The 27007-nt window shown below is 40.6% G+C and overlaps 1 protein-coding gene across 2 annotated transcripts in view; it reads right to left on the bottom strand.

The window, feature by feature from the left end:
- The window catches only part of LOC139623795 (transmembrane protein 132C), a 128950-nt gene that overhangs the window by 29456 nt on the left and 72487 nt on the right, over positions 1-27007 (bottom strand). For both annotated transcript variants that reach the window (XM_071482342.1, XM_071482344.1), the window contains one exon: positions 5593-5779. In XM_071482342.1, coding sequence (XP_071338443.1) covers positions 5593-5779 — 187 coding nt within the window. The remainder of the gene's footprint in view (positions 1-5592; positions 5780-27007) is intronic.

The following is a 27007-nucleotide window of genomic DNA, read 5'->3' on the forward strand; positions in this document are numbered from 1 at the left end:
TAACTATGTGTTTGATAAATGGTTGTCCAGATTTCACTTGCCTGGCAGAGGAGATGTGCATTGCCACGGAGGGAATGGAATCGAAAAGAGTAAAATGAAACATTCATTGGAGGATGTTGATAGATGACTTTATCATGCGAGAGCAGAAGTGGCCAGAGAAGGCCGGGGTGATGATGTATTGTTTAACGATACATTGGAGCGGTACGTGAATACAAACGGCTGCTTTCATTTCTCCTCATCGCTGTGGCCGCGGAGCTTGTGTGAGTGAGCACAGTTTGGTGTCTCGACTGGAACAGGAAGACTGATGAGTCCAGATATGATGTATGCCCTGTCCTCCTGCTCCCTCTCCATCACCAGGCATCCACAGCATGGGTAATGATGATGAGGGCAGCCTGGACAGGAGCGTATTACTTCACGATGGTAAAAGATAATGGACCAGCCTCCTACTGTGCAGGGGAATCTGCACAGGAATCCAATTACTGCCTTTAAAATCCATCTCAAGATGACCCAAAAAAACACACAGCTCTTTCACGCTTTAAGTAAAATAGAGGATGCCAACACAAGGGGGTGGAGGGTGACAAGAGAAGCAATTAATCTACATCGTAAATATATTAATGTATGTTTGTCTGGAGCAAGCAGAGGAAAAGAGGTGGAGAAGAAAGAGAGGAAAAGATCTGAAAAAGCAGGTGAAGAGAAGACAGGCCAGGACAGGCAAGCAGTATCACAGTCGTCAGGGAACGTACTGAGGCTTTTCCTCGCTCTAAACTGACTAAAAGTTTTGAGTACTCTTTTCATTTTCTGCTTTTGAAATAATTGCTGCATTTGCAGAAGTGCGGCTTCACGGTTTGAAATTGGTGACAAAGTGGTGAGCGGCGCTCTGAGCCCTCCCAATGCAGGTGGGTGTGTGACAACACACAGGAGGAGCCCTCTTCAAAGGGAGTGGGAAAAAAAAAGAGAACTCATCTTTCAAAACGATGTCACTACTTTCCCAGAGGTGTCACCCATGGCAGAGCCCATCACTTGGCTGGGGAAATGCAATAAAAAGACCTTTTTATAATAATCAATTCCAGCAAGGGCGCAGTAATTTAGAACACGACAGAAATGGGCAGGGAACAGGTCTGAGGAGCCATTGAAGTAATAGGCCATAAATGTGATCAAACCCAAAATAAGCTTCCCATTACTAATAGTCATTAGCTTTATTGCATTACAACCTTTAGAGACATGGCAAAACAAAACAAAACACAATTACAGCAGCTTTTCCATTATGACAAAATACAGTCCTAGACTAATTAGTGCTAATTACAGATGAAAGGACTTTCTAGAGGAAAACCACGGAGCTGTTGTGTCAACAGATGCCTTCAGCATGCTCTGTGAAGTCTCCCCTCTCAACTTGATTAAAAAAGATTGGAGAATTTCCCCATGTGTTTCTCCTGCTACACTATCTCTGAAAACACCCTCCCTGTCCCCTCTGTTTCTCCCCTTCTCTTCTCCACACTTCTTTCTTTCATCTGTAACCTTGATTTACTGTCAACATCACTGATCATTAAAAAAAAACAAAAAACATAACAATGGCACCAAATAGACTATATGGGAAAAGGCTATCAGTTCATCTTTATGTGAAGATGCAGCACTGTAGCTGACTACAATCATATTTCAATCAAAGCTCCATTAAGCAATAGTTTTTATAGTAATGCTGACTGTCTGGGATGTAAACACAGTTGATCACACTGAGGATCAACACCACAGTTTGCAGCTTTAGGCAGCTTTCGATCCTGCTCCGCTCATTACTTTGGCTCTCAGAGACCTAGATCTTTTTTCTTAGAAGCTACGGGTTGAAACAAGAGGCAAAAACATTTGAATATTTGACTCTCATTCCACCAGTGGTGAGACACGGGACTCTGATGAGTTGTCAGTGTTGCTCTGTTCCTGCTCGAAGTGTCAGTCACGTTTAAAGCTTGCCAAAAGACGTACATCAACATACTACAAATCAGATGCTGAATAAAAACATCACCTCCTTGACGGCCTGTGCCAAAGGGGTTATTTCCCGCTGGGAGTGTTTCTACTTGATGTTCTTGCTCATATCCTTGTGTCCTTGGACTGTCCAGCGGCTAAAATCCAGATGAAATATGCTCAAAATAGAATCTTAATAACAAGCTTGATACACTCATCTGAGTCATCTTCAATTATTACTGAGCGCTCTGAGAAAAAAAAAAAGCTTAACGAGAAGTAGCAAGGAATTTTTGGATTGCCCCGGGTTTTACTTCACAGGCTACATACAGTCCGCCCTACAATGCTGGGGCAGTTAGTCAGGCTGTATGTGGCTCTATCCAATACTAATACTATCAATGAACCTCATTGTTTATAAGCATGTGATTTTTATGTAACCTGTCCACCCACACTTCACGTACCAAGTCTGCTACAGCTCTGTCTTCACCAGTCAGTCACTACTCAGCGACCTCAGTTCTGTTTTCTGTTGGAATCTCTGAGTTTGTTTTCCTTTGCTGGAGAGAGGGTGCTGTGTCTGTGTCTGTCTGTGTGTGTGTGTGTGTGTGTGTGTGTGTGTGTGTAAGGTGGGTTGACGACACTACTCTTACATTACCTTACTTCCTCTTTTCTATCAGCGAGGAGTGTAGCACAGGGGAGGGAGAGGAACTTATCTGTGGGCCTTTCATGCCACAGTGATCCCAAGTAATCTAATTCAGCCTTCCTCTTTCTCGCTTGTGTGCCTCTTTCATATTGGTGCATGCAGATTGCAAAAGCCTTGCATGTGTGTGTCTGTGTGTGTATGTGTGTGTCTGTGTGTGTATGTGAGGAAAAGCTGGGAGAGAAAAGGGGACAGAGGGAGAGAGACAGTTAATGAGTTCTGAATGTGTCTGCATGTATAAGTATTTGTGTTGTGTGTTAAGTACCACAGGGTGGCCGGAGCTGCTGTGCACCTTGGGAAGTTGTCTGTGCAGGAGAAGAAGCACTTGTGATGAGCAAAATGAAATGAAATAAAATGTCTAAATCATTTTTTTTCAGTAAATATCTGACAAAAAAATAAATAAATAGAGAAGGAATATTAGTATTAAAGGTACAGGCTTATCAGGGAATCTGATCCTTTTCAGTACACTGTATCCACACACTCTCTGACATGATTCACTGACTCCCTGACTGGGCCTCTGAGTTGAATAGAAAATCAAGGTAAGGAAAAAGGGGATACCAAGCCTTTTTGTATCACACACACACACACACACACACACACACACACACACACACACACACAGTATCATCTGTTTAATACACATGAAATATTATTCATCTGTATCCCCTGTGATTTCCGGCCTAAATCATCCTGTCCCTAACTGATTTAGCCAAGTTTAGCAAATAATTGTAATATCAGGTTAACTGAGATTGATTTTTGTCAGTGTGAAAAAAAAAAAAAAGTTGCATGATTGATAGTGAGCCATAAACCCCCCTTTCTGTGTAAAATGAGCAGAATAATCTGAGTGAAAAAGATGACACTTTTAGGAGTGACTGATGATTGCCTGCGTTTTGGAGGGGCACAGATTCATTTTTACAAAAAACAGTAATGAAAATAAAATTAAATGAATCAGTAAAGTAAAGATTTTACTCAGACTGTGTTTTTCAGTGAGGAAAAAATATCAAATTCTTAGGGTTCTTAGCCTCTTTTATGAGTCCAGCCTTTGTGAGATAATCATGCAAATCATCTCCGCAGTTTTCATCAGTGGAAGGTGTGGGAGCTCACTATACGTTCCTAGAGCAAGGCAAGTATACTGTTGATACATCAATGACATGAAAAGGACGTGAGAGAAGGAACTGAAACAATCCTGCAGCATTAGACACATCGCTTCAATTATCCTGAGAGTGGATCAGTGGGTGAGGATGTGCCGCGCTCCTCTGAATCCAGGAACAGCCACCCACAGGCATCTATCATCTACACAGCTACAGGCAATATTTAGAGAATAACATTGGCACAACAGTCAGGTCTGTATCGTGCACATCAGAAGCACCAGAATAGAAATGAATTCAATCTTTGTTTTAGTAATCAGCGCTGATGTGACAGCACATCTTTCTCTTTAGTCAACAAAATTGATGTGGCTCTTTTTTTTCCTGTTTTTTTTCACCTGAATGTTCTTGATCTAAATCAGAAGAGGTGCTTTACAGGTCGCTGAGCCAAGCTGTAAGAGAAGGCGCTCTGTGTGAAGTTCTATAGGAGGAGCTTTGGTAAATCTACACAACAGAGTGTCTCTGCCTCGCTGAGGGAGGCACACAGCTCCAGGCTTACCCTCAGGCCAGAGCCACCCTCTAGACGCCATCTGAGGCCTGCTGGGAGCTACAGATGCTCTCCTCCTGGCCTTCTCCTAAACACACTCTGCGGACACAGACCTGCATTACAGCTCTGCCTCCTCTATCTAAGCAGCAGTGGTGGAGGAAGTATTGTGATCCATTTCTTTGGAGTACAAGTAGTAACAAGAGTAAAGTCAGTCCAGTTAATGTGTTTCAGTATTATCAGCAAAATGCACTCAAAGATAAAAGCACTCATTATACAGAATGACCCTTTTCAGTGTGTTATCGTGTAAGCACTATGTGATTGGATCATTACTGAGGTATTAGTGTGTATGCTGGTCAAGGTGAATCTGATTATACTGATTTCATGTTCAGCTGTTTATCATTAGTTTTTACTGTTGCATTTTCTTTGGGTAGCACCACAAACACCTCAGACTTAGATTGTTTTTGCATTTCATTTTCACAGAAAAAATTTACAGTTGATGATGATGTGATATTTTTTGGGTGTTGTACCAACTGAGCATGTTCCCTTATGTCTGGAGAACATTATTTGTAGGTCGGGGCATCTCTGTACCACTGCAGCGTTAATGCAGCTAACATTACACAATGCTGACACATTTTTCTTTCATCAGCAAAATTGCAGCTCCTGCAATTTGGATATTGCACTTGGCCATATTGTGATTTTGATTATATTTCAATTAATTGTGCAACCCTAGCAGGAAGCTAATTGTACGTTATAATAAACTGTAGCATGTGTGTAAAATCTTAGTCTCAGCTAACAGATTAATGTGATAGAAGAAAGAGTATTTTCCTCTGAAATGTTGAGGAGGAGAAGCAGAAATTAAAACACTGGACTCAAGTAGATGATACACTGTGTGATGCTGTTTGAGGCGATGGTCTTATTTTATTAACATAAATGCTTCAGTATCAGAGGTATTTCAATGCCAGTGAAATTACTTTTACTCCACATGATGTAAAAGCACTTATCCTGCTTGCTATTCAAATGTTTATTTATGTTTTTTTTACTAAATACTTGACTGAAAATCGATAAAAACATGTGACCAGATCATGAATACATTCATCTTTCTCCTTCAGGCTGCCACCAGTCATGCTTAAAAGTGCTCAGCCATTTGCCATTTTCCAATGCTAAGTATTTCATTCATCCACTAACAGAAAACATTTGCAAATGTTGAATCAAAGTGTTAATGCAATTGAATATCATAACGCACTATTTCACATTCAGTGATGAGAGTGCAGCCATCTATTTAGGTGTCGCACTGCACTGGAAGTTCCATCACTCACCATGGCCAGGGGCACGATGCCTGCTAGGTCCTCCTGTGCCAGGCGGATCTCAGTCTCGGCCTCTTGTGTGGCAGCATGACTGGCTGGGTACTCCACCTGCCAGGCCATCCAGCGGCTGCCCAGCGGCTCTGGGAAGCTTTCCATTTTCAGATCCACCTGGAGCACCCTCTGAACTCCCATCTCAGACCTGCCAGAGTGCAGGAAAAAAAGAGAGTGTCAGTGAACGGTTAAGCAGATGGCTGGGCGAGAGTTTGAAAAAGTGTGCGCATGCTAGTGGATACGAGGACCACTGTCTGCTGTAATGACGACAAACGGTAAAGGCTGATGAATGTGTCTGTGGCGGAAATCTATGACATTTTACCAACTGAGATTCTTCAAAATGTCAAGTCCCTTTGTGTTTGACTCGCTGGTCAACCCTGCGCTTTATGGAATAATATCACCCTCTTTTCTTTATTCCTCTCACACTTTTCCCCAGGTGATGTGCACTGTAAATAGAACCTATAATCTGGCGGCTGCTACTTGGAGCGGTTCAAAGGAATGCTTCGCCCCCGCTAAGGTGTTGATGGTCGGGTTTGTCACCGGTGCCCTTGTTTGCCGCAGCACAGTGTAAATATACGGCATGCTCCGGCCCGATCTATGTCAGGTCTGAATTAAGTCAGACAAATGGAGAGCGTTGATAATAAAATTTCCCATGGCACCATAAGTCTCTAGTGCTCAGGGTTTAAATATAGCCTGCAGGCAGGAAAGGTCAGCTTTACACGGGAGCCGGAAGAGATGGGAAATGGCAAAAGATCTGTTAGCCATGTCTTGCGTGTCAAATGGCAGGACTCGGGGCCAATAAATTTCATGCACAGTCTCTGTGGCACAGTGGCACAAAACAGCATTTTGTAATTTGAGCATGGTGACGAGGGGAGAGACAGAGAGCAGCAGAGATGAATAAATCCACATAGTGTTTTGTTAGAAGAGGAGGGTGCATGTGCATGTAACGTGGAAATTGCTGTAAAGCACGCAGCGGAAAAAAGGCAACTTTAAAAGCTCATTTTAGTATCAAGCAAACAAAAACGTTGCCATAAAGAGAAATAATACACATGTTATATGTCTTGGAAACAGCAGACCAAATGTATAATGTCCTGAATTATGAATAGGAGACTAAAAGCAGCAAAAGGATAAATAACAGAAAATGTTTTATCCACTGCTCTTACATTCACATAGGTCTGACACTATTCCCACATCATTCTCATATTGTTCAGTTTTATTCTGAGAGAATGAAAGATTTGTTGTGCAGCAGAGCACAACAACCCAATTTTCACAGCCAACAGAGGTGTATATAAATAATTAAGGCGACAGCCAAATAACTTGTATCACATTTCATAACAGCATACCAATCAGAGTACTGAGCTGTTGAAGGCATAGTCACGGACTTCCATAACTCTCCCACAATGCTGTGTGGGAAAGACAGATGCTAATCTCCTCTCGCGGACCGCTGAAGCCACGAGATCCGTCAGGCAAACAAAGTTAACAGATGATGCGATGGACGTCCAGAAATAAACCTCTGAACGCTCCACAGTCGCTGAGCATCACACAGGGCCTGTGTCAGCCATCAGCCCAAATGGCCTACTTTCTAGAGCACAGGCGCATTTTTACTGCAGAGAAGGTTGCAAACATCACATCACACACAAACACAAACACACACACACACACACATACTGGAAGTGACTGTGCAGCAGAAAGGTTTGATTATGCTGTACACACACTACCAAAGTACAGTACTTGACAAAGTTAACGGGCCCCCAGAAAAGACAGAGAAGTTGTCTCTTATTATTTTTTTCTTTCTTTTTTTTTTCCTTCAGAGATGTCAATTATTTCCCTGCTCGCATGATCCAGTTGGCAGAGTTTAATAGCAGCTGTGAATGCTATGAATTTTATGAGGTTTTTATATATATTTTTTTTCCCACAAGAAAAGGTGCCAGCAAAATATTGAGGTTATGAGCGTGTACAGTGTGGGGTAAAAATAGTCATCCTGCTTCGTTTTAGTATTCAGACATGCTGCTAATTTTGCATTTTTGTGACAGAAATATCCAACTTCAGAAGAAGACCTGAAAAGATGACAGCGGAATAAAAGCGAGTGTCGTGAAGGGTGAAGGGAAGAAATAAGATCCTAGGTTGGTGCAAAGATTAGATGGAGGACAAGAGTGAAAACGTATAAAGAGATGCACAACATCTCTTCACTTATAGGCCATTGTTTAGCTTCAATAGATGACACCTTTGCAGGGGAGTGAATGGAAACTATGGGAGCACATGGAGAATATCTGCAGGTGTGTTTGACTAAGGATTTGTGATTTTTAACGCATGAGGCTGAGACTATAATAAATACAGTGTTCGTGGTGAAAATGATCACTTTTTTTATGATGACTCTTAAAAGTCAAAGCTGCTGGTGGTTGTATATCTAACTTGCCAATAAGTTGTGCAGCAGATGGCAAAAGGAGGGAAAGATAAACAAAGACATTTTGGGTTCTTTTCCTCACAGAGGAAGCCTGGCAGCACTCTGCCTTCAATTGTCCGCTGTACTTGACCCCCTTTGACACATGTCATGAAATGAAACCTGACAGAAACATCGGTGTCAGGGTGAATGTGACTCAGGCATTGAGTCAGACACATCAACCATATACACCAGCATGCCATCCTGAGCTGACCTCCTCTCTCCAAGTCTGCTAATCACATGGCTCGCTGGGGGAAACTGTTCATTTCTCTGTCACTTCCAGCATGCAGCCTAATTCAATTAGCAACAAAGGGCCCGTGGACGTGTGCCACACAGCTGGCCTCAGCCTGATAATTATCTGTAAACTAGCTGCGATTTCACTAAATCTGAGGCCAGACAGACGACCGCGGGGCAGCCAAAGGCAACAGAGAGGGGCTCAGGAGATAACAGGCCCTAAAGTTGGAAGCAGCTGGCCCTCTGGCTTTAAAGACTGGACTGGAGAGGAAATCAGACTTGACAAGATGCTGCCCGAGACGGCTGACAACTGACTCACTGAGAACAGCACGGAGGTGGCTGAGAGGATGCTGTATAACCACATTCGAGATGCCCATAAATCATGGTGACACCAGCGGATCTGTGGGACAAGCAGTGAATAGCTTAGCACCACAATGCATTTGTTTGAGATGAGTTACACTTCTGTACTTTTTTTTTTTTTTAACCGATTGAAGGAACATAATGTGTTAATATGTGAGCTTTAGAGGTGCAGGTAGGTTGGTTTTAATACATTCTTACCGAGGCCGAATAGCTGCTAGGCTAAAGTAACCAGCTGTGGCCTATTGTAATATATTTAACAGACAGAGTTGAGGGTGGTATCATCTTCAGGAAGAAAAGGGGGTATCTCCCAGAATGTCAAACTATTGCTTCAATCTAAAAATGGTCAAAAGATTAAGCACAACACTCCAAAACTTTTACAGTAGATATTCAGTTTATTGTCACATGTGACTAAATCCCAAATAGTTGCTGATTAATTTTCTGTCAATCAAATCTTTTCAGCTCCGATTTGCAAATATACAAAGCCTGAAAATCAGGTACTGGCAAACTATTAGAATAATATACTCAACATTGTCCACATGTCCTTTCAAAATGTGTTATCAACGAATCCAAACTTCTATTGTTCAACTTCTGTCTTCACTAATTACACAGTCGACAAAGCTCTTTGCAGCTCCGCCTTATCTTGAATGGATGTTAGAGAGCTATTGAATTTTGGCTGCAAGAAGGTTAAAGAAAGTGAGATTTAAATGTCAGAATGAAAAAAAACAGACACAGGACAAAGTTAGTGGAGGATTTTCCGTTTAAACAGATTTCTCCAGAGAACGAGCCATAATTGAAAGAACTTCTATTGTTCCATTATCAAACTCACTGTGTCATTGTGACACTTCTTGTTTAATCTCCCCCGATGTGATAGGGATCCATGTGTCCACTTCCTCGCCCCAATAGGGTTTAGAGAATAAGGGGGAGGGATAGACAGGGAGCCTTTGTGGGATAAATAAAGCGACATTTTCAGATTCATTTCTCAACCTGTGGATCAAGTATTCCTAGACATCCCCTGGTCTCATTGTAACAGTGGAAAAAGGGAATGATTTGGCCTCATGTCTGCCAAAACATTTGAAGGATGGATCTGACTTTCTTTTTTTCGAAGTATGTTTTATGTATAAGATACTGGAGTTAGATGTAGAGTTCATACCACAAAGGGCCATAACAAACTTCAGCAGAGCAGCATGTAATGCTGCAGATCCACTGTAACAAAAGATGTTGAATGGAAACAGAATAAGAGATGAAGATGCATAATGCAGACTTTTGGAACCAGAGGGGATGCTGTCCAAAACAGTCTGAGGCAGTGGTGTTACTGTGTGTGTGTGTGTGTGTGTGAAAGAGAGAGTGTGTGTGAGAGTGTGAGTGTGAGGGGGGGGGGTTCAACTCTAAACTACTCGTGGAGGGAAAAAAATAATCAAATTTGTGGCTTCAGTGGTGCTTGAAAACAGCACCCTGAAACTCTGCTGTTCTCATGCTCCGTCACCTGGAACAGCAATAAACCAGTCAGCACAATGAAGCCAGGACACACACACACACAGCCACACACACACACACACACACACACAGTTATGCATCCTCATATGTTCATGCACAGTATATCCCATACAGCAGAGCATCCATGTATGAATCTATGTCTGTGCGCACACACATACACACACACACACACACACACACCCAGACAAACTCTGTGGACCTGACCACTCATGCAAGATGAAGTTTTCTGAATTTAATACAAACATCAATGTGCATCAAACTGTCTTCACTTCTCTCACCTGTTCTACTATAAAATATAATAGCTGCTACATGTCTTCGTGTTCTCCACAAGAAAAAAGCACAATGCTGTTTGTAAATTAAAATTTTTATATGCATTCGTGTCAACTGGTTAACAGAATTCACAAATGCACCATTACCCTCTGCTGCAAAAAGCAGTGGTGCAACAATGAGTAAGGCAACTTCTTTAAGAGACAAAATATTTACACAATTACAAAAGCTTGTTTTTATTGTCATTATCAATTAATCTGTGAAAAGTTTCCTCCCCTCCAAGATGATCAAAAAACTTTCTGTCAATTAACAGACTGAATAATTGAGTATTAGTTTAAGCTTTGCCTGATTTTGTGTTCAAGAGACACAGTTTCTGTACTGCCATGCTGCATTGTCAATAACGATGGATTATTGGTCTTCTGGTATCTGTTATTTTTTGCAGCTGTTGACAAAACTATTGCTACTACTACACTATTACCGAAGGATTTAGAAGTTGTAGTATCTGAAGTTCCCCATGGTATGTGATTTCATGGGTTTGGTATGTTTAGTTAGGGGGCTAAAGGTCAAAAGGTCTAGGTGCCATTTGGAGATGGGTGACTCCCTCATCTTATGTAAAAAAGCCCTTTAATTTATGGACTATATATTTTGTTTTATATTCATGAAGACAACCTACCTATATAGACAGGGAGTTAGAGCTGATACTCAGGGGAGACTCATATTGGCTTCGACTCCCATGGTGCTTGATTTTGATGCTGGACTTCTTTGTAATAAACCTTTTTATATACAAGCAAGACAGTGTCAGCTGAGTTTTCTTCATCATCTTCACATCATCGCTATATAAGAAACAACAAAGTCCTTCTTCATGCTTTTGTATATTAATTGAACTATTGGAGATTGATTGATTGGTTGTGTGTCTTTATTCTCACATTTCAAAGCTGTCTACACAATGCTAGGAATATAACTCTGGTGGAGAAATATGAAATCCCTTGATTTATGTTTTTGACCTAAAACTGTAAAATTTGAGAATTTGGACTGTAATTGTAGGATCTAAAGCTTCTCCTCAGGTTGTTTAAAACCCCCAAATTTTCTGAAAATACACTGAAGACATGACCTCAGTGTCCTCATGACCAGCCAAAGTTACTGATGTTTCAGGTCACATATGCAAAATATGGGAAGTAAAAAGGAAGAAAATGGATGAGGTTATGATACATAAATAGTGGGTTAGATATGTCATGTGATATGACAACAGTAACAGTACATGAATAGGAGTACTTAATGTTATTAGGACAGACAGAACAGTCTGGCCCATCAGAATGAATGTCTTACATGAGGGGCCCATTAGACGTAAATTACCCCGGGCTGCTTCCAACGAGCATCCAGAGCCTCTTTTCAGTCCTGATTTCTGAGAAAGGACTCCGGCGAACACAGCATGGAGCATAATCTCTCTGCTGAGGGAACCCCGGCCAGAAACCAGAGTCCTCAAGTCACATTTTCACAGCCCTCTGCAATCAAAGCAAATCACTCAGAGCCTGAATGTACTGTAGTCATGGATACACTCAAAAGCCAAAATGTCAGCGCAGACAACAGAAAACTATGCAGCAGCAATCTGAAAAGCAAAGGGAAGAAACACTGCGTATGGACTGGAGTTTCCATGGATACTAATTATTACTTAAAATGTATTAATAGGCCAATTTCACAATACATTTTGCATGTGGAGCTCAAGAACTATACAGGAATATAAAACTTGTGCAAGTTAGGAGGAAGAAGCTTCAGCACAAAGCAGGTATGTTAAGTCCATTAGTATTTTTATACTCCAAAGGAATTTTTTTTTCCAGTCAGACACAGTATGTTTCTGAAAAGGGTGGGAAGTGGGGGTTGCAGAGTCAGGTGGGAGCGTAGGAGGAGAAGAACCCCCAGACGCCTACACCCAGCAGACCTTTTCAATTCAGCCTTGTTCAGAATGGAAAGAGAGATAGTGACAGATGGAGAAAAAGGTGTAAACTCCCCCTGTAACACTGTCAAATAAAAGGAAGACAGGAATGAGAATAATAGTGATAAATGTCAGCGAGGTGTAGCTGCCTCTGTGGCTTTTGAGGTTCATGATTATGCGGAGGTACTGTATATTGTATGTAGTGGCCACAAGAGAGTTCAAGCCAGATAGAAGACAGAGACATTGTCAAACAGACGCCGCAGCGCAGTAAATCAGTTTTTCCAAAAATCAAGAACTACGTTCATTTCTAAACCAATTTCAAGTGTGTCTTGGTTATAAAAGCGTCAACATAAAATTTCTCTCAAGATTAGACACAATATAAGAAAAATAAAAACACCAGATTCACAGCATCTTGTTTTCTTCCTTTACAGCAATAATATGTTCCTGTAAGCTGTAAACATCCCTCTGCACAAATAGCCTGCTGACGGGACCCCACAGCCACGCTGCAGCACCCAACATTAACTTGTCAATATGACGTTCAAAACGACTCCAATTTTACATTTGATTAAACTTTAATACCGAGCTGCCTCTGGATGTATGGGTTTGTGTTGAGCGTGTGGGCATATGTGCACCAAGGTGTGTGTTTATATGGATCAAGGTGCACGTGCAGGAATTCTGTATTTCCAACATGTCAAGGTGTCTCCCACGTGAAGGCTGCAGTGAGAGACCAGTCAAGCGAGCTCGGCCATCCCTCATGTTGCGATCATTTCCTCCGAGATCCTAAACCAATACCTTTGATTTACGGTGCGTCAACTGACATTCATTTACACACCTTTAAACTGGCAGAACAAAAAAAGAGAAAATAATAAACCGGGTTGTTAAAAGAAGCTCTCTTTTTAAAGGCTGTGTCGGAGATGTGGGAGTGTGATGAAAAAGCACAGATTCTGGTAACAGTTTTTTCTAAATCTACAACAGGAAGCACATGATTTTTTTTTTTTTTGTTTTTGTTTTTTTGTCTTGTGTACACTCTACACTGTCATGCCATACTACAAATCCCTGAACATGTCTATCACAGTTTGCACGGTAGCTGCTGATGTTAAAGAAGAATACAAAACAGTCTGGTGTCTTTTAAGAAGAAAGTGTTGTTTTTAGGTGAAGTTGGTTCATTTTTAGAAATCTTCTCCTGGAAGTTGGACCGTTAAAAAAAAAAAGTATCTCAACAGATAAAGCAGAACCAGAGATGGAGTCTTCTTCATTTCATGCATTCTTCTTCTTCTTCTTCTTCTCTGTCAAAACCTGGCACCTGCATTACCCACGATGCAACTCAACTGACAGTTCAGTCTGAAATTGAGGTATGTTAATGAAGTTTATTTACTCAAGTCGTGTAAAGTTTGGGGGATTTTTGGAGTTTTATTCCCACTTCTTAATTCTGCTATTCAACTACGTACTTTGTTTATGGTTAAGATTTTATATTAAATGTAATGATCAAGTTAATATGGATTAAAGTGCGTAAGAGGTAGAGACAAACTAATTCACAAATTTTGTAAAATTTGTATGAATCAAGAAGAATAATCCAGTAAGATAATACATAATGATATAACTCACATGGACCATGTTTCGCCACCTTAAGTATATTGTGCTGATATACTTCCATATTTTTATTTAATTGCATGGCTCGTAAATGAGTATTTTTACTATATTTTGAAAATTCTGCCTGGTCAAAACAAACCACATAAACAAATTTTACAATTGTCTACTTTTACAAAATAATAACATAAGACACATACAACAACTTAAAAATTGTTCAAAAGGACACCATTGAATGCAAAGTTGGTGTCTGATCAGGGATCCTCGCTGCACGTTCCTCATCTTCCCTCCCCACTCATTTCTTGTCATCTCTCTGTCTTGGGTGATCCAATAATGACAAAAAACTCCTAAAATAATAAATTATAAAAATAATGCTATAGTACAGAGACCTTCACTTTCAAAAAGGTGTTCTTCATCATACTCCTTTGTTCTTCGAAATGGCATGAAATAAATTCTGTAAATGTAATTTCCATTGATCTTATTCTGCAGGAGCATGTTTAAAAAAAAAAAAAAAAAAAGATTGGGCTGGTACATTTCAAATAACCTACAGTGCCTGAATTAAAACCCACTTTTAATAAGCATCAGATTTCCCTTTAATTTAATCATTTATTCTTTACCCCTTTCTAACATGCACACAGAGAAAAGGGCTGAGCACTATTAATTATACGATTATAATGAAGCATGGGCGCAGGCCGAGGGCTTCTGGCTTGTGTGCATCAAACCCAATAAGGGGATCAAATTTCCGATTAGCTTAACAGTTTTCTGCGGTATTCATCAGCTAAAATATTCAACTCCCACACACACACACACACACACACACACACACACACACACACACACTCTGCTCTCTCTCTGTATGCGGGAAAAGGGAGAATTCAGTCTTCCTAGCTGCCACGTTTGGACAGAGAGGCATTTTGTCATTGCTTTTGCTTTTATCACTCAAATCAGTTACTGGCACTTCAATAAAAAAGTTTAGTCGCCAGGTTGGTCAACTTCAACACAGAGTCTAAAAGACAGACTTTTACAAATACATTTTATCAGTGCAGTAATATGATGTGGCAAGAAAGTAGAGACACTATATCTCCAGACAGTCAGACTAGTTAAAAGTCAATTTGTCTGGGGGGTATAAAAAGGGGAAGGATGTTGGATGTAAAAGGTAGAGGAGTGTCAGGAGGGGAATATTCCATTAATACATTTGTTCCTTAACTCACTCCAGATTGCCTTTAGTGAAACAAGACACAGTCAGTGTGTTAGCCCAGGCTCAAACAGTGGCATATCAATTCCCAGACAACAAAATCTCATCTCGGAGTTAATGAAATGCACCATGCCAACAATAGTCTAATCAAAACTAAATGCTTTTCTGCACTGCGTCATCATTAGAGTCCATCAGCTGAAGTAGGCTCCATGCTGTAATCGATCCATAATGACGCTGGTTCTCATCACCAGTGACCTCAGACCTTTTTGCATCAGACATCACTTCCCAGTCAGTTGCACTCTCTATCTGCCTCATTCATATCTAAAGAGCAAATTGCAATATAATAAATTGCTACTTGTGCTGACGGTTACACTCAATTTTTCCCACATCAAATCACTCATCTCAAGGCTGGAAAACAGACATTAACCACTGGGGACAGGCTGCTGAAAAGTCATCTACTCACACACTAGGGGGCAGCAGACACTGAGCCCTGGGGTGGTGATGCAAGCGTTTGTGGAGATAAACTGATCCCTCCTCCCCCTGTACATGCTCCCCCTGGCTGATGTGCGGGTGTGACCGTCCGGGCCTGCCCTTGCACCTGCAGGTGCTGTGACACTGACAGCGCCTGTCCTCCTCAGAAAAGTCCTTAAAGACCCACACAACCTGGGTCCTTTCAGCTCTGCTACCGTTGGCATGGTAACAGAACCTGGAGAACACACAAGAGTCATTGACCAGGGGGGCCCAGACTATCAGATCAATGGTACTCTATTTCATCTCAGCACCCCCCACCACCACCACCCAGCTTGTAGGATGTGCAAGGTTGAGGTCCAGGCTGTGTGAGACACGAAAAATGGGTGAAAGAGTCAGGGAAGGGATCAGCTCAATATTACAGCATGTGTTCTGCAAACGGGTCAGTAGTAAATAAGGACAACAGAGCAAGATGTCGATTTTGCCGTAAAAGCATAGCTAGATCTGTGCCAGGATCTTATTAAAAGCAGTGCAAAGATCTAGACGAGGGGCATTTAACCTCACGTAATCACAGCAAAGGACTTTTAAAATATGATGCAAAAAAATAACGCCGTAGGCAAACATACAACACAAACTGATGCATGTACACACATATGCATGTGAAGATAAAGTATGTTCACTTGAATTTACGAGTTAAACTCCTGCCGTTGTGCAACCATAAACATATTTGCAAACAGACCTGTTTTGTTTGTGATAATTACAGTGTTGGTGAGGAAGAGATGCAGAGTCTGTGTGGGCACGATTGCCTTGTACCTCAGTCTTAATGCAGTGTCCCATGGATCAGAGAGGTACGAGGTACTGATGGAGGCACAGCTCCTGCATTCTTAGTACCACTTAAGAGACCTATTTTAAGTCAGAGCATCACAATAAATGTGCGCGTCACCCACTCGCTGGCTATACTTTCACATTTACAAATCTGTTTGCCTTTAGCATACGTCCCTTTCTTGGTATTAAGACTGGCTTCCAAATGGGCTGAGCCTTTCAAATACATTATCATCCAATTTTTTACATTTCACTGCAAATTAACCACTGATTATCTATGTTGTAGCTATCAAACAGTAAAAGATCAGTGCATTAGCAGCTTGACGAAAGGCTGCCCAGTAATCACAAATGGTCAATTTGCATTCACTTTGAATTATGTAATGAGGATCTGACTGCTCTTTCATTGCAAAAACACAGTAATTATACCACAGATTATTTGATCCCTCTTTCGATTAATCTTGAATTAAAACCGATATTGCAAATTTATGGACACATACAGCACATACTGAGAGGATGAAGAACAATCTATATGACAGCCTGTAGATGAGAAATATGTGTATTGTGCTCCGGACTCACAATCAATCTGTATGAGAAATAAAGTTAAACCTGGAAGTTTTCCTCTTCTGTAAACGTACATGCGCATGTGGACACACTGGCTGTCACAAGCCAATTAACGGTAAGATTAGTTAATGTTTTGGATTCATAGAAACCCCTCAGCTGCTATCATGGGCTCTTGGACCTGAACCCATGGACCCCAAAGGCCCTTTTTAAAACACATGAGTAGCATTTTACAGTCTCAAAGTGCTAGATCAGCACCTTCTCCCAAAACATCCAGCTCCCAGTCAGGGGTGCATTTAGGTATTAAGCAGAATTTAGCCCCCTCTTATGCACCGCTTAATGAGCTCAGTGCTAAATTACTACCAGAGCAATTACACTCACATCAGCCCTATATTCCCCAACAATATCGCATCCACCACATACACGTCAACAGCACAAATTGAGATGGGCTGTTTCGTAAATCAAGCTGTATATTTGTGGAAATCTTATCATGTTTTTGCAAAAACATCTTACCAGAGCACATACTATACATAAGAGTGGGCTTACAGCAGCAGAATTTCTCATTGATCAGCAGTTAGGGAGCATGATGTGAGCAGCCGTCTTGGCAGAGGAGAAATTATAAAGCATTTTGTAACGGAAAAACTCCCGGCACACACCCAGAGGTCTGTGTGCAGAAATGAGACATTGATCCATAATTGGAAGCACTCAGTCATGAAATCTAAAGACTAATTAAAGAAAGAGAGCTTTAATGGCACCCATTTACATATTCAGCACGGTGATTCAATGCTGCTGAGAAATGACAGCTTGATCCAGAGGCCGTGAGGAGGTGAGTTTGATCACATGATGATAAACTAACAGAAAGTGTCTGAAACGTCTGACTGCATCAGCCTGAGGAGGACTAAGATGCTATTGTGACTTTGCCGTCACTGACGGACACATCAGCTGTGAAAATCTTGCAGATATGCATCAAGGTCTTCTAATGACACTAAATCATGAATATGATCTTGGCACAAATGGCAGTGACGGATGTCTTTTCACCGCGCAGACCTCCACGAGCCAAGGACAGCACAAGGTGCTTTGAGAACACACGTGAATCTGTTTGTGTGTTTACATGTGCACGTACAGGCAAGTGTCTGTGCCAAGTGTTAAGTGTGCCGGTCCAAGGTGGAAGAGGTGACATGTACAGAGTGTGGCATCTCATCTGGAGGCATCAACGTGTCCACAGGTCGTGCTGTGTAGAGGCACTCAGGGTCCAGCTGCTGATGCCCTTGTGGCCCAGCGAGGTGTACACGCCGCCTGATTACATGTCAGAGCTGGTAAGTCCTGCTCAACACTGCCTACAGTGGCACCCTACTTCTCCCCGCAGGTTATCAGCCGGACTGAGTCCTGCTTTCAACCTGTTCGGTGAGGAATGATAACGGAGGACAGCAAAGGATTGCTTGTCAGTGTTCGCACACAGAAGTGCCGTCGTGCAGATGAGAGGATGTGACTTGTACCTTTTCTGTTTGTCTTCTGGTTGACAGAATCTGCTTCTGACTGAAAGCTGAGCTGCCCATTTGTGTACCATGTACCGAGTCCTTCAACACCTCCCCCTTCTTTCTTCAACCACTGCTACTACACCTTACTCACCCGCCCAGGGTCTCTTTTAATAGGCTCATTTAAATATTTCTCCTGTGTAGGTTAGAGAAATGAGACAGCGTTGGCGCCAGAGCAGGCATTTCTTTAAGTGGAATAAGCTTCGGTATAAAAGCCAATCATCTTGAAGGCCAAGTTAAACTGAGGTTAATTAGAGCCAACTGCAGGCCAAGGTTTTTTTTTTTGCCTATTCAGTTAGATAAATCTGTTGGGAGGGAGTTTTGAGTGAAATTTGAATGGCAATTTTAAAGACAAGTGGAGCTCATTCTCACTGCTCGGTTGATGTTCATCAGAGGCGGAGCGCTGAATGAGGCAAACCACACTCGCTACTTATTCAATAGACACTACAAAGATGTAATTAGAAGAGAAACAATCAGTATCTTTGTCAGAATGCCTGTAGACAATTCAATGTTTACATTGCCTCCCTGGCTGAGTGCTACCTGCAGCGAGCACAGCAACAATTTTGATCTAACCACAGGTCTAATTTCACCAGAGCTGTGTCCGTCTGCTCTGAAAACATAGGGAAAATTTCTGCAGCATTTTTTTGATCATACATTTATTTACTGGGGAGAGCACAGGAAATAAATCCATGCTGTGCTTATTTGTGTCCTTTGTTTCACACTGAAGAATTTAAAAAAATAAACCAAAGGCTCCTCTCACTGAGGCAGAGAAGTTGGTCTGCTCCATCCAGTGAACTTGCAATTTGTTAAATGTACTTTTTAAATACAATCACAGACACATACACATTTGATAAAATAGCCAGAGTAACTATTTCTCTGTCATGTGCTAAAAGGGAAAAACAAGGTAACATTAAGTTGCAGTGTAAATATTTTGTACAATTGGTTTAAAGGGAATAAGGAGTAACTCATTTGCATTTAGGAACCAGACACTGTAATAAAGGAGTTTTCTCCCACACATTTAATGTTTTGTCGTAATGGTAGTGCACCGTCATCAAAAGGTGGCAGACAGCGCCTCAGATGAAATTACTGATAAATGCTTTCAAAGAAAAAAAAAAAAATGGAAGAGAAAATTGATGTGATTTGTGACTGATGAATGGCTCGATACCATCTTCTTTTTGATGTATGTTGTCCTTTAAAAATCCAGCAAAGACACCCGATAAATGTGTCTGAGTGACTGTTTACCGTAGTTGGCTTCTTCCTTGTTCATGACTGGACATAAAAACTGTTTCTATTATAACATCAGTTTTGATTGTCAGGTGGACACCTGTTACTGTTACTGTTCCACAGGACTTGATCGTCATTTTAAAAACATACATAAACAATTTTAAAGCTATAGCTACAAGACCTTTTTCCTGGCTTAGCCTAATCCTAGTAACAAGCCACAAACAATACCACAGTCAGCCAATAAGTACTCCACATTCAAATACCTGTTACAATTTAATTTCTGTGGTTTTTAAGAGGATGTCATCATTTCTTAATAAATTAGAGCATTAGACCGTTACCTCCATAATACCTTCAACTACTGTCTTTTGCACTTGTACGATTTGTGCTGGAATAGTTTCCAAATGAGTCATTTACTAACATCAAGTATGTTCAAAATGATTACACTGTAATTTGCTGGCCATAATCTTAAACCTTCGTTTTATTATGGGGCGTCAATAATCTGTTATAAATTAACACCAGAAAGAAAGTAACAAAACAAAAGTTGCCTTGCTGCAGGTATGGATCATGGTGGAACAGCTTGGTGTACAAATATGCAATTAAATCTAAAACGGCTATACAAGAAAAAAAAAAGAAAAGAAAACCCAATATAAATGCATTGACCTACATAACTGTACTTTTACTTGTTGTTTTAGGTTCAACAACAAAGAAAAACTGTTTTAATGAAAGTAACTACAAAAAAAAACCCTAATGCAACCCTCTAAACACTGGTGGCCACAATCTAATCCTCTAGAGGATTAACCTCTAAGAGCAGGATATTCACTCATAAACCTTTATAAATCTGAAACACATGAACTCTCTGGGACACATGCAAACCACAATCTGTCTCTCCTCTGCACATACACTATCTACCACATGGTGCCAGCCACAAACAGACTCTGATAGATGGCATCCATCGTGGCGTGATGAGTGAATCTGAGCTACCATGCAACCACACATCTCCTTATATGGCTTACAAGCTATTCAGGACGAGGCAATGTGATGTGTGAGTAAGTTTTAAAGTCTAAATGTGATGTATGAGTAAGTTTTAAAGTCTGACAAGGGTTACCTTAGCAACTTCATGGTCACCTACAGTGCAGATCAGATCGTCCCCATTGACTGTTATTACTGTCTTATTGGTTAACTGGGAAAAAGTGCAATGAGGCATACTGAGACATTATTTCCCCATATTGTTTCCTTGGCAATGGAATAGAGGAGCAGCCTGAACAGTCAGATGTAATCTGGGCCGACTGCTGTAATCAGCTGGCTGTCCTGAGGAGACACAGAATATGCTACATCTCTACTCCAGTCCTGATAAAGCAAACCAAGCCACATCTCTTCCATTACATGCAATTTCAATTTCCCTTTCTCATCATCCTTACAATATAGCATCTAATAACACTTCCATATTCACTCAGCCTTGATAAAAAATAAAAAAAAACCTCAGTAAAAAGCTGTGACACGTCTAGGCTGTCACACATGAGTCTTGATCACATGTTATTTCTATTATTAAGAGATGAACAATAAAATGGAGCAGTGTAGATAGCTGTGTAATGATAAACACTGAGACTCCAGGAAGAGTGTTTACAGTAAATGCGAGTCCGCTGAGAATAGGGCTGATTCATTATTAAGGGTGTTAGCATTAAGACTGTCAAGTTAACATTCCTGTTTGTCCCTAATGTAATTGGGCCACTTCATTTCAGTCTTGATTTATGCAGCATTATACAGCATTAAAGCTTTCGAGTCAGGGCTCATTGTCAGGGCTGTTGCACCTTAAAAAAATTGATTCATGCAAAAATGCAAAAGAGGTTTTAGCATCTAATTTCATATCAAATTTGAAGTCACAGAAATAGCACGGACCTGTTCATACAGTGTAAAAAAACAAATAGCAAACCCTTTGGAATTATCTTCATTTATGTGTAAATTTGCCTTGCACAACAGCCAAAGGCTTAAAATAATCTTTGGAGCCGGTTAACATCTCGGTCCACGAGTCTACCATAAGCAAATGTTGCTGGATGGTTGCATGGAGCACGGACACCACAGACGACACAACCTCTCTCCAATAAAAACATCACTGTGCCCCCGAACTTTGCCAAAGAGCAAAACACTGCACACACCACAACACTGCTGGGAAAAGGTTTTGAGCACTGATGAAACTAAGGCAGAACTGTTTGGGAACAGCATGCAGCAGTACATATGGTCAACAGGGAGGGGAAAATGAATTCCCAAATTTTGTTATGGTCTCTTACAGTATAACATCAGGGTGGCTGTTCGCCTGCTGAAGCTCAGTAGAAGTTGGGTGATGCAGCTGGACAATGATCGTAAACACTGAAGTAAATCCGTTGAGAATTAATTCAAACAAAGAAAGAAATCCATCTTTTGGAGTCAGAACCCAGACCTTAACCCAGTAGAGATTGCTGTGAAATGACCTGAAGAGAAACATTCAAACCGCACATCCCATGAATACAACTGAGCTGAAACATTTCTGTAAAGGTCCAAAATTCCTCCTCAACATAGTGCAAATCTGATCAGCAGCTACTGGAAGCATTTGTTTGAGGTTATTGCTGCCAAAGGGTGTTCGGTCAGTTATTAAATACAAGGGTTGAGTTGCTTTTCCACCTGCCCTCTGAATGTTTGTCTAAATTTGCGACTTAGATGAAGATCAGATCACATTTTTCAACCTATTAATGCAGAAATTCCAGGTAATTCCAAAGGGTCCACATGCTTTCTCTTGCCACTGTATAATGCACTGACTGTGAAAAGAATTTATATAAAGATGGTTAATATTTTTTCAGGGGCCTTGGGGTCTAAAAAAGCTACCCTGGGCCCTTTATTTCATTTCATTTTTGCAGTACATGTTGCAAAGTATAAATAATTATGTTCCTAAAGCTTCTCTAGACTTTGAAATTGAGATGAATTGTGAGGTCACTGCCAAATCTCATCCGTTATTACATAGCTGTATGATTTCTTTCCCTCTGGGATCCCAACCATTCACATTGATGAGATTTACAAGTCTGCTTTTGAGGAGAAGTCATGTATCTTTACAGTGAAATTAATGTACGTTGAATTTAATTACATTAATCCAAACACTGCAGATTTTAGACAATGTTAAACAGGCCACCATGAGGCTGTCTGAAGTTTGGAAAATTTAAAACAAAGATATTTAACTATATATATAGCTAGATATATATGACACTTACCTACGGTGTCTGTAATAAGTGTGGGGCCTGCTGTCCATCTGCTGGGTGTGGTGTGGGGGATTAATGAAGTCGTGGCTCACTAGAGAGATCCATCTGCAGCCAGACAGTCTTAATGAACTACCAAGACCCAGACATGGCACTTTTACTGAAGCCTCCACTTATGGCTTATGACATGCTGAGGAAGCAGGACTGCTTTTGTTTTGAATGGGCTTGCTTTTAATGGTGACAAAGTGAACTTTTCAATCTACCAGAGTGCACTTCAGCCAATGTGTGTACTCCACATAGCAATTTTGTCCTTTCCTATTGGGACTCATTTTGATTTCTTTGATGTACTATAACACCATCACTGAAAATCTCAACCTGTCAATGGCAGGTTGCCAGTATTTACAGGATGACAGATAATACATTTCATGCATGATATGCTACTATGTTGCACGAACAGGTATTTTTTAATTTAACCTATAGTTATAATTACCCCTTGCCTTTGGAAATGATGCTAGCCTACAATACTGCTGCAGGTAATGAGACAGTTAGCCAGGCATGCTAACATTTGCAACGTATGCCTACCATACATTAGAAAAATTTGAAAAGATTTTGAAAGACTTAAGTCTGTCGCCCTCCAACATCTAAAGACAGTGTGTCTTAAGCCACTGAGTTTTTAGTCGCACGCTATAAGAATTTGTTAAGACTGTAAAGATTTTCTTTTTTGCACGCCACAGATCTAGCACAACTCTTGTGAGTTTATTTTGAAATTGAAAACTTGTCCGTGAAATTGCTTGAAGAAGTTGTTTGATGTAAGGCCAGCCTTACAATAAAAAAGCACAACTTAATCCATTCTTTTATTTTTGTTATTGTGTTTTTGGTTTTTTGAATGGTAATAAGAAAAAAAACAAAAAAAAACAAAAAAAACACCACTCTCCAAACTCTTTAGATGCTGAGTATCATCCATATTAGAGCCCCATACATACTGTTCCAGGATATGAAGAAATCCAAAGCTTAATGGGCTTGTTGTGCTAAGCTTTGAGTGGGCAAATTGCTACTTATAGAACTTCAACCTCATTAATACATATGCTTGAAAGTAGTGAATAATCCATCAATTAATTACTTGGTCTTTAAAGTAATAACAAGAGCAACATTCTCCCTCAATATGAAGATAATGAAAAGGGGTAATTTCAGCTAATTCCAGCTCTCACTGGAGGTATTATATGATTAAGTGCTTTACTCAAAATCCATTGTTATTTAGTCAGTCTTACAAAAAAGTCCCAACTATTTTAACCAATCACGGCTGCAGATATGGATTTTCATTAAAAAACGTCTTGTGACAGAATCATGGACAGCGACTAAACCTGCAGTGTGGGATTTTCTGGTGTCCCCCTTCTGGAAGTGAGAATAATTACACAAACAGTGTTGACACTACTATCCTTGGAAAGTCCCAGGTTTAGTTGCTACAAAAATACAGAAAACTATTCCAAGACAATGATCCATTATTTAGCATAAATAAACTTGCTACATAGCCTAATTCCAAATATTTCACAAATACCAACCTTTCCAAGGCGACATCCATGTCTGGCCTCAGTCTCTCCTTTTTTGTCAGCGCTTACCACACCAATGGTAATCCACATTTGTCCTCACCATTGATGGCTTTCCTATAATCTGTCTTCTGAATGCCAAATTGATTGTTTTTATCTTGAAAATCAGAAGCTGTTCTTTGACCCTTCCTAGATTTTTCCACCATACTCCCAGTTGCCATGGCCAACTCTGTCTCCATTGTTAGGGTTGCTCCCCTCTTCAGCTCTGGCAAACCAATCATTGATGGCTGATGTAAAATGCATTGCTACCAGTGGGCCAGCAAGGGAATGTCACCACAGACACCAGATTAAAAACTCAGGTATATTGTGAATCACAGAGAGATTTAACCAGCGCTGATAGTGTTAATCAGCATAGTGTGACCTCGTTTGGGAAAGGATGTGAATGTAACAGACTTTCATTTACACTGTATGTAAAAGTCCTGCACTCTTGCTTGAACTCATGATAGCACGCTCAATAGATTTCCTTCATTCATTTGAAAAGAACTGACATCAGCTGTTTTGCAGTGTTTCTTTCAGGGGGAATTCAGCTCAGTTATTTTCAGTCAGAAGCCCGAACCTGTCTTTATACTGTAGGACCACTTGATGAAAAACTGTCACCTCGGTATTGCTTTTATTGGGCTGGATCCCACCAGTCAGGGAAAGAAAAAATTTCATTGTCTGCAGGGCTAAGAAACAGAAACTGTGTCATTTGTCCTGAAAAGAATATGTTGAATAATGAAATTCCTATTGTTTGATGAATGCTGTCAAATATGTATATTGTGTTGTATAAAAGATGAAATGTCAATTTGAAAGTTGAAATGGCAGAAAGCAGAAATAGTGGGCAAGTGCACAATGACCAAGTCTATTTTCTTTTTTTTTTTTTTAAATGGGTATTCACAGAGAGTCGGGTGTGGCTGGAGCCTCAGCTGTGAGTGGGAAGAAAGGAGTGTCTCAGCTGGCCACTGTGATCGGCTTCAAGTGACTGACTGAACCTGCACATGGGGTACACCTGACCCATCAGTAACACTGTGCTCTCATGCCCTGCAGTGGGGCTGGGCTCCCATCATAGCGCGCGCGCACACACACACACAGGCGTCAATTAGCCGTCCCTCAGACATTATTCAATGACACTTAAGTCCACTCCACAATCCAAGGTCCAGTGGCAGTGGAAACGATCCATTTGCACCATGACTGACAGTAAAAGCTCTGGCTCCAATTTTCTCTCTGTGTGCGTATGTGTGTGTGTTAAGATGAAAATCCATCCTTGGTGCTATCATGAAAGCAGTTACTGATGACATATATGTATGCCAGTGTCATTAGCTCAGTTGCTAACAGCTGCACCTGCTGGTCCATTCTCTCCTTTCAATTCTAGCCTTGAGACAACAAAGAAAAAGAGCATCCATCTTTAACAGCTACACTATTCTTTAACTGGTTAGGAAATTATTGCAAATATTTCTGGGATAATTTACTTTTTACATTTGGCAGTAAATACTCAAAAAACTCGTTTTGCATCTGTATGTTACAGTTTTTAAGATTGATTTGTAAATGTTACCTAAGATTGTGCCTGAGCATAAAACAGTCCCAGTAACTTGTCATACAGGTGTAAGCATTTACCAAGTGCCACTTATTGCCAGTCATGTTTAGACAGGAACGTGAAAGTTGCTCACGATCAATAATTCACTCTTTTAAAAACAACAACTACAAAAAAAACAACAAAAAAAAACAAAAAAAACATGCATTTGTTAAGTTTCACAATCCCTCAGTTTCTATGCATGTGTTTCCTTGGTTACATCCCAATGGTTAAAGTGTCTGTGTATATGTGGACAAGCAAAGCAGAAAAGGTAACAATAATAATTTGATGAGTGATGTTGAAGTAGAGTAATACTAAAACAAAAACATCAATACTTTTCACAAGTGCGACTATCAAACAACAAGTTTTTCAGCACCTTTTTAACAGAACTGGAAGTGAACAATCTAGTAATAAGGCGATGGTACAATCTGATAAATTATAAACTTTACCCTGAAACAGACATGTGCACAAGTTCTTCTAAAGATAAGGACAAGTAATTACAAATCAAAACCACGCAAAAATCTGGGTGGTCACTGCTTTTTTAGGGAGAGGGGCTCTTGAGAATAGAAACAATGTCTAAGCACAGTCCAGACCTCGTATGATCACAAGTGGACAATCATGTTCATCCTTTTGATAAAAAATGAAAAATTAAGATGAAGACTATATCCACATATGTTTGATCTACAGCATTCGCACACCTCGTCATCCTCCTATCCTGCAGAAAGGAGCAGAGAGAAGAAAGAGGGCTGAATGACAGCTCAACAGATGAGATAGCTGCATCTAATCCCCCTCTAAAAGAGCTTCATTGAAATGACTGGGAGCAGGGAGGACAAGACGAAAGAAAAATTGGAGCATTGTGTATTATATAGCCATCATGGGGCGTCTTTG

This window comes from Trachinotus anak, unplaced genomic scaffold (assembly GCF_046630095.1).
Source record: "Trachinotus anak isolate AG129_WGS33_773 ecotype Australia unplaced genomic scaffold, CSIRO_AGI_Tana_v1 ptg000008l, whole genome shotgun sequence".
Classification (NCBI taxonomy): Eukaryota; Metazoa; Chordata; class Actinopteri; order Carangiformes; family Carangidae; genus Trachinotus; species Trachinotus anak.